Raw genomic sequence first — 9,511 nt, forward strand, 5'->3', positions numbered from 1 at the left:
GATAAGGCATCCATTTTGCTGGAAGCAAGGCATTATAATTTTGGAGCTAGCATATAAAAAGCAGTGAATTCTTTTGGTCTTCTAGTCCATATTACAGACAAGTCATTTCATTCTCAACAGGTAAGAATAGTTTAATAGATATTTAAAAGAAACTATCTTCTTTCTAAAGCAATAATTAATTTGTAATGTAGGCTTATCTTTACTCAAGTGTGTTTTAGACCTACCGAGTACATATATGTTTATATACAAAATTTGCTATTATTATTTTTTGCATTATTTTAAATTTCATTATTAGTTTCAAGTATACAGTACATTGGTTAGACATTTATGTAGTTTATATAAACGATCCCCCTAATTGCTCTTTCTCTCCTCTCACTCTCCACCTAGCCATTACATTACTGCTGACTGCATTTCCTATGCTGTGCTTCCCATCCCTGTGATCATCTATCAACTACTGATTTGTACTTCTTTAACCCTTCACCCTTTCTCCCAGCTCCCCAGCCTCCCTCCTCTCTGGCAGTCACCACATTGTCCTCTATATTTGTGAGTCTGTTTTTGATTAGTTTGTTCTTTTTGTTCCTTAGATTCTGCATATAAGTGAAATCACATGGTATTTATCTCCCTCTGTCAGACTTATTTCACTCAGCATAATAACCTGTAGGTCCATTCATGTCATTGCGAATGGTAGGATTTCATGTGTTTTTTCTTTTTTAATGGCTGAGTAATATTCCATTGTATATATGAACCATAACTTCTTTATCCAATCGCCTGTTGATGGACATTTAGGTTGCTTCCATATTTTGAGCTATTGTAAATTATACTGCCATGAATACAGAGGTGCATAGATCTTTACAAATTATTGTTTTGGTTTTCTTTGGATAGATACCAAGAAGTGCAACTACTGAGTCAAAAGGTAGATCCATTTTTAATTTTTTGAGAAACCTCCAGACTGTTTTCCATAGTGGCTGTACCAATTTGCAGTCCCACCAGTAGTGTGTATGAGGGTTCCCTTTTCTCTTCATCGTTGCCACACTTGTTGTTCTTTGATTGATGATAGTCATTCTGAGAGCTGTGAGGTGATATCTCATCGTGGTTTTAATTTGCATTTCTCTGATGATTAGTGACCTTGAGCACCTTTTCATATGTCTATTGACCATCTGTATTTCCTCTTTGGAGAAATATCTGTTCAGGTCTTCTGCCCATTTTTTAAGTGGATTGTTTTATTCTCATTGAGTTTTATGAGTTCTTTATATATTTTGTATATTAACCACTTATCAGATATATCATAAGCGAATATCTTCTTTCATTCAGTCAAGTGTCTTTTTGTTTTGTTGATGTGCAAAATCTTTTTAGTTCGATATAGTCTCATTTGTTTATTCTTTCTTTTGTCCAAGGAGATATGTCCAAAAATAAATTACTATTAACAATATCAAAGATATTACTGCCTCTGTTTTCTTCCAGAAGTTTTATGATTTCGGGTCTTACATTTAAGTCTATAATCCATTTTGAGCCTATAAAATTTGCTATTCTTAACCGTAATAAAACTTGTTTTTCCTGAAAATATTAGGATTTGATTTTAAAGTTAGCACTTTACATTTTAATCATTTTCTGTTTTTCTTAGGAAAAGTATTATCCATTTTTTATACCTCAAAAGTAAACATTTAAGCCTAAAAAGATAAGGGCCCTATTTTAGAGAGATTCCAAATTTTGAGATAAAATCCTATATCCTTTTAGGCTTTTTTATATGCCCTTGCTGCTCCAATGAGGTTCAAAGAGAATAAATCTGTCATTTTTTTAAAAAAATCCTTTCCCACAGTATGACCCCTATTTAAAAATGTGTAATTTCCAAGACTCAAAGCCACGAATTTTTTTCTTAACTGAGAGTTAATATAGTAGGTGTTTGTCTCTCTTGAAATGATCTTCACCTGTTAAAATTTTACTGGTCATGATCATAAGAATTTTGTACCTAAATTCAGTATATGGTTGACCTTAGGAGTCTGGGTCCAGTTCCAACTCCCACCCATAATATGGAAAATTCTCTTGAGTCCCCCTTCATTTTTACTTTATCACTAAATTCAGGAAACGCAAAAGATAAATACCTAATATCGTAGCTTGTTTATATTACTATTTAGCTATTCTCTGTTTTAAGATTTATATTGCATTACATACCAAAATCTATGTTGTTCAATGCTAATTCATGTGTACTTAATGTATTTAATAAAGTCTTTTCATGTTGATTCTGTAATATTTTTTTAATTAACTTGTAATGATGTAAAAATTCTTACTCTAACATATTTTGAAAGAATTACTTACATCGTGTGGAAGAAACTTTTAATCTAATGTTCATTTTACAGGTTATCGAAGACAATGGTGTTCGAAGAGTTGTTGTGGTTCCTCAGGCACCAGAGTTTCATCCTAGTGGTCACACAGTCATCCATCGTTCTCCACATCCTCCTCTGCCAGGTTTCATTCCTGTCCCAGCTATGATGCCCCCTCCACCGCGCCACATGTACTCACCAGTGACTGGAGCTGGAGACATGGCAACACAGTATATGTCACAGTATCAATCTTCACAAGTATATGGAGATGTAGGTAAGACATCTAAAAATATTCCTGTTTTATGGAGTTGGCTGTTCTTTGCTTGGATATAAAAAATACTGTTATCATATTATATAAAAGAAACAAAAAAATGATAGCAATATCACAGTCATTTTCTGTTACCCAAGCACTACGTTAAGTATTTCACCCTCATGATCATCCTTCAAGGCAGATGAGTAAACAGAAGATCAAAGAGAGGGAAATAACTTAATATCATGTAGCAATATTTAGTGGGGATGCATTCAAACAAGAGGTCTTCTCTGTTCTGCTGTCTAGGCTCTGAAGAAAATTTCTAGCCGGGAATAATAACCCCCTTGTTAAATCCTAAAGGCTGTGATACCACTAGTCAAATTTAGTAGGTTCTGTTGCAAAATAAAAAAAAAAAAGATAAGACATGACCTCTGCCTTCAGGGAGTTAATAAATTGTTGGGAAGAATAGGCAGCCACACACATAAAATAATAATCTAATGCTATGGCTTTAAAGACCATCTACTAACAGCTTTCAAATTTGTATCTTCACCATAATATCTCCTCTGAGCCCCCAGCCTTATGTTTCTAACTGCCTTTTTGATAACTTCACTTAAATGGTTCATTCAGCTCAGTTACAGCATATCTAAAATATAAATCTCAATTATAGAACCTTTTCTCTGTAATCTTCATCTCAATATGTGATACCACTGTCCACTCAATTCGCTCAAGTGAAAACCAAATGGTAAAATTTGATTTCTCTACATCATTTGGTATTAGTTTTATTTTTAGAAGTTTATCTGTTTTTTTCTACACTGCTACTCAGATCTAGTCCACCATCAGCTCTTGTTGGGATAACTGCAACAACAGCCTTCCAGATAAGTCTTTGGTGTGGGGGACAGGACTATGCTTTGTAGGTAGTTTAGCAGAATCCCTCTCCTCTACCCACTAAATGCCAGTAGCATACAACTCCAGTCCTCCCCTCACCCCACCCAGCTGTGACAACTAAAAATATCTCCAGACATTGCCAAATGACCCCTGAGAACCAAAATTGGCCCTGATTGCAAACCACTGCCCTGGACAAGGCTCTGTACTCTAGCCTCTGACTGCCTTGTCCCACTTGTCTCTACCCCCTCGCTTCAGTTTTTCATAACCTCCAAGCTCTTTCTTGCCTCAGTGCCTCTGCACATGGTGTTCTCTCTAACAGGAATGCTCTCCTCCCCTTATCCTTGGGAGGCTCTTTTTTTTCCTTTAGATTTCAGCTTTTAGAGGAACCATCTATGACCTTGCCTTATCAGTCTCTAGCACTGAAACCTGTTTGTCTCTTTCACATAATTTTAATACACTTTGATTTTTTTGTTGTCTTTTGTATGACTTTCTCCCTTATTTGACTGTAACCCCCCTAAGAACTGAATCTATTTTATTCATCACTGTTTCCCTTGAACTTGGCAGTACCTGCCATTGATGCTTAGTAATTTTGTAGAAGAAATAACTCTAAATACAAAATTTTAAATATGCGGCGCAACCTGTAAGTAGTAGATACATTATATATATTATATTATATATATTTTTCAAACTTATTTCTGTTGCCCAGGTAGTGCATATTGATTCCGTAGGTCTGAGTGAGTTTTCAGTTTATACATTTCTAACCAACTCCCAGGTGAAGCTCATACAGTGTTCCAGGAAACATAGTTTTGAGTAGCAAGAGCTTAATAGTACGAATCAGTCTCTTCTATTTTCTTACTGCTAAATTGACTTATTTTTTTAAATGTGTTTGAGAAAATCTAAGAAAAAACTAGATGTTACAGTTACTACTGTTTTGCATTGTTAAAATCCATTGTTACTTGGGGGCATATTCATTAGAATACATGACTATGATTCACAATGGTATGAAGGAAAATGAAGCATACAAATCTACAAAGAATCGAAATCTAAAACCTAGCTACCCAGTGGTGGAAGACAAAAGTCATATTGAATTTGAAGTTATGAGCCAAGGAATTTACCACTGGATCCTAATAATGGACAGTAGTTTTATAACCAGTAGCTGCCTCCATGACCCTTTTCCATGCACATTTTATATGGATTCCCAAAGTAAGACCTAATCCAACATCTCACTGTCATCAACTACCAGAATTGAGCCTGAACTTTGCTTAGACGCTGCGCTCATCATAATCTATTATCTCACTTAAGCCTCAATAACAGATGAAGAAACTGAGGCTCAGAAATGTTAAATAATTTCTGCAAGGTCACTGCTAGTTCATTGCTGAGGATTTTAACCCTCTCAGATCTTTTTGATAATAAAATTCCTGTTCTTTCTACTACATATTCTTTATCCTCCCATCCCCATTGTTGCTTTATTATTTTATCTTCAGTAATGAAATATAAAAACATTTTGATAACTACATTTAAAAACTATGTACTAATTACAGTTCCTCTGTTTAATTGAGATATAATTCACATAACAAAATTCAGCATTTTAAAGTATACAAGTCAGTGGTTTTTAGTATATTCACTACCACTGTCATCCCAAAAAGAAACTCTTTGCCTATTAACAGTCAGTCCTAATTTTCTTTACTCCATCTTCTGATCGACTTTCTGTCTCTGGATTTGCCTATTCTAGACATTTCATATAAATATACACACAATGTGTATGTTTATGTGGCCTTTTGTGTCTAGCTTTTTCACTTAGTTTATTGTTTTCAAGTTTTATGTCAAGGTTGTAGCACTGGGATCCCCAATCCCCAGGCTGCAGACCAGTACCGGTCCGTGGCCTGTTAGTAACCAGGCTGCACAACAGGAGGTGAGCAGCGGACAAGCGAGGACAGCTTCATCTGTATTTGCAGCCACTCTCCAGCATTACCATCACCGTCTGAGCTCCACCTCAGATTATCAGGCATTAGATTCTCATAGGAACATGGGTCCCTGGTACCAAAAAGGTTGGAGACCACTGTTGAAGCTTGATTAGTGTTCCATTCCTTTTTATGGCTGAAAAGTATTCCATTATGTAAATGTAAATTTATTTATCCATTCATTAGTTGATGGACATTTGGTTCTTTCCACTTTTTGTCTATTATGAATAACGATGCTATGGCATCTGTATACAGTTTTTGTGTAGACGTATGTTTTTATTTCTCCTAGATATATACCTAAGAGTGGAATTGCTGGCTCATATGGTAATTCTGCATTTAACTTTTTGAGATACTGCAAAATTGTTTCCCATAGTGACTGCACTATTTTATATTTCCTACCAGCAATGTACGGGGGCTCTAATTTCCCCATATCTTTGCCAAAATTTGTTGTCTGTCTTTTGATTCTAGCCATTCTGTTGAGTGTGAAGTTTTACCTCATGATTTTGATTTACTTGTCCCTAATAACTACAGGTGATAAGCATCTTTTCATTTGATTATTGGTACTTCATATAGCTTTGTTGGAGAGATGTCTATTCAAATCTTTCATCCATTTTTTAATTGGGTCTTTTTATTGTTGAGTTGTGTTTTTTAAGTATTCAGGATACAAGTCTCTCTTCAGATACATGATGTGCAGATTTTCTCTCATTTGTCTTTTCACTTTCATGATGATACCTTTTGATGCAGAAACATTTTTAATTTTGATGAAGTCGAATTTATTTTTTATTTGATTGCTTGTGCTTTTGTTGTCATATCTAAGAAACTATTATCTAATCAAATGTCATGCAGACTTACACCTGTTTTCTTCTATATGTTTTATAGTTTTAGTGCCTACAGTTAGGTCTTTGACTCATTTTTTGAGTTAATTTTTCTATTTGTTGTGAAGTAAGGGTCCAAACTCATTCTTTTACATGTAAATAGTCTAATTCCTTTAGTCTAATGTTGTTGTATGTATTTTTATAATGCTCATTTCAAGAATATTATACTAATTTTCTTAAAGCACTGATAAATTAAAACTTTACTGAGATTTTTGAGACTTTTAAAAAATATTTTTCTTGTTACAAATTTTAAATTTAAAGTAAAACTCTGAGGACAATTGATTTAACAACATTTATTGAATATATGGATTTTATTATATTATATGACTTTTATTGGAATGAATTCATTTTTCTAAATCACAACCTTGAGTTTACAGTATCTAAAGATGTAATACTTTGTACCTGGATTGTTATTAGTAAACCGTTTACTTTTTTTTTTGCTAATTCCTAAAACTTTATTTTTTAATGATGATTTGTTTTTTGAATCATAAAGGAATTCAGGCAGACAGTGGTTTTCTTTTTACCTATTTTACATTTTTGAAGTTGGAAGAGATGCTAAAGGTAATGGCTTCAAAAGTGTAAAAGAGACAAACTGTACACAACTCACTTCAGGTCTTATTCTCCACCTGTGATAATCATAGCATACCACCAAGCTGTTTCTATGGAGAACAATAGTTGGGAAAAGGAAAGAAACATCTCTATAAATTTATTTGAAAGAAAGAGAGATAATTATAATCAAATTGCAAAGCTTGGTTCTGTCAGTTGATAGAGACACAGAAATAGCTTTTTTTGCAAAATTATTCTTTGAAATATTTTGTTTTATATAATTATGATGATAGATTTAATGTTTTTTTTTAATTTCTTCCTAGATGCTCATTCTACACATGGAAGGTCCAACTTTAGAGATGAAAGATCTAGTAAAACATATGAACGTTTGCAGAAAAAATTAAAGGATCGTCAAGGAACACAGAAAGATAAAATGAGCAGTCCACCATCATCACCCCAGAAATGCCCTTCTCCCATAAATGAGCATAATGGACTTATAAAAGGGCAGAATGCTAGTGGGGTAAACACAGGATCGGGAAGGAACAAGTCAGGGAAAGGGAAAGGTGGCACACAAATTGATACAGAAATAGAAGGTAATTGTTTAAATTACTCAGCCATTCTTCCTGGTACTTTTCATCAATATTTAACCTACTAAAAGTATATTCTAACCTTTCAGTCATTTTGTCATGCTCCAAATAAACTAGATTAATAGCCTAATACTTCCTAAATGTGAGAAAATGTTTTAGAACATAAATTATTACTAGGGTGCTTCTTTTTGATGATTTTAGGTGAAACGCAATTAGTAATTTTACCTATATCATAAAATTTAATAACTAAGAGAAATTTCTACTTAATAGGAAAACTTAAAGTTCATCCAGCTTCCTTTTTTTCTCTTTCTGGGCCTTTGATAAAGCCGTGCAGGTTTTTATTAAAACTCTTTATTTTTCCTGACTTTATATGTAAGTCTCTTATAGCAAATAGTTATGTCATTCACCAATCTATCAATATACTCTATAGTTAGGATAGAGTATTCTCCATTTCTTTCTTCAAAAGTTCTTTTAAAATTCCCATGTTTCCCTTGGATCCTTCCTTTAACCTGTGACTTTTACTATATGAACTCTGAGTACTACTTCCTTTTCTTTAAAATTTCCATTCCCCACCAACATTGCTTTAATGGCTTCATGTCTTGTTTATTAACATTTACAGAAATGGTCTCTCATATTTTTTAGACCTCCTGATCATTCTTTATCAGCACTGATGTTTTGGAAGAGTTAATCTAAAGTTTTGGATATATCAGTGGGGGCTATAAGTTATGGTCAAGTCGATTATATTCATGTTTTGGGAACCACAATTAAGGCATGTCATGAAACAGATAACTCAGTTAACTTGTCATTAAGAGATAGAAGATTAGCAAATGAGAACTTTGCAGAGAGAAAGTATTTTTTTAACTATGAATAAAAATATACTTTTATAAGAAAAACTTATTGACTGGTTATATACATGTATGTACATATATGTGTGTGTATATATACATATACATACATATATATATATAGTGGCATTATAATTAGTAATCCTGGTTAAAATGGAAATAGAAACTAAAGCAGAAGAATCCTGAAGAGCCACAAACTGCTGAGTATGAACTAAGAAGTAAAAAACTAGAAAATAAAAATCTCATATTAGCCTAGTTTCAGAAGACATATTGTAGAGGGAGTGGGGTTTGATTGCATTTAAGCTCTTTTTTTTTAATATTCAAAAATTTTTTTTTTTAAGAAAAAGATGAAGAAACTAAGGCTTTTGAAGCACTTCTTTCCACCATTGTCAAACCAGTGGTAAGTATCTCATGTATTTTCTTTACATTATATTTAGTGTATCCATATAGGATTTTGGTATCTTTTTATTCAGGCCTTACTTAAAACTTTACATAAGGAATATAAGGTCAATAATGGACCCATATAGATCCGAAATAAGGAAAGAAATGTTGATCAGTGAAGCGGAATATACAACCAAGAATTCATTTTTTAAACAAATATTTAATATACACTAAATAACATTGAAAATCACTGAACCAGGCAAAGATCTAACAAAGTATGTGGATACAATTAATTACCAGTTTTTAAAAACTCATTTGTATGATTTCCATATAAAATGTATTAGGTTAACTCCATATGCAAAAACAGTTAAATAAAATCAGACTTCGGGAAGAAAGTTAATAATTCTCGATGATTTGCAAGTGTAGATGTAATCGAAGAACTCAGAAAAAGGCATGGCAGCTGAACTGGCTACATAAAATTTTCTGCATATTTTAAAAGTAGCCTACATAAAGGTTCTCATTCTAGTAGGAAAAATATTTACATCACATATGGCAAAGATTAATATTAAGTAAAGTTAATGTTAATATTAAGTAAAGTTAAAATACAGTTGTATTTTTTAGACCTGTTAAGATCTCAGAAGGGTCTTCACTAGTAACCAAAAGAAATATAAATTAAACTTCTCTGACCTCTGTGAGGTCCTGTTTCTGAATAAAAAGCTACACAAACAAAAATGTATGTTGTAGTACTAATAGTAATAAAAACAAAACAAAGGAATAAGTAAATAAATTGGAATATTTTTACTGGCCAGAATGATATAGCCATTTTAAAAATGTGGTTTGAAGACTGCAAAAACATGCAAAAA

The 9,511-nt window shown here is 33.0% G+C and overlaps 1 protein-coding gene across 2 annotated transcripts in view; it reads left to right on the forward strand.

The window, feature by feature from the left end:
• The window catches only part of FNDC3A (fibronectin type III domain containing 3A), a 181,523-nt gene that overhangs the window by 127,881 nt on the left and 44,131 nt on the right, over window positions 1-9,511 (forward strand). For both annotated transcript variants that reach the window (XM_006916448.2, XM_015592884.2), the window contains 3 exons: window positions 2,355-2,592; window positions 7,159-7,428; window positions 8,609-8,667. In XM_006916448.2, coding sequence (XP_006916510.1) covers window positions 2,355-2,592; window positions 7,159-7,428; window positions 8,609-8,667 — 567 coding nt within the window. The remainder of the gene's footprint in view (window positions 1-2,354; window positions 2,593-7,158; window positions 7,429-8,608; window positions 8,668-9,511) is intronic.

Source organism: Pteropus alecto, unplaced genomic scaffold (assembly GCF_000325575.1).
Source record: "Pteropus alecto unplaced genomic scaffold, ASM32557v1 scaffold24, whole genome shotgun sequence".
NCBI classification, from domain to species: domain Eukaryota; kingdom Metazoa; phylum Chordata; class Mammalia; order Chiroptera; family Pteropodidae; genus Pteropus; species Pteropus alecto.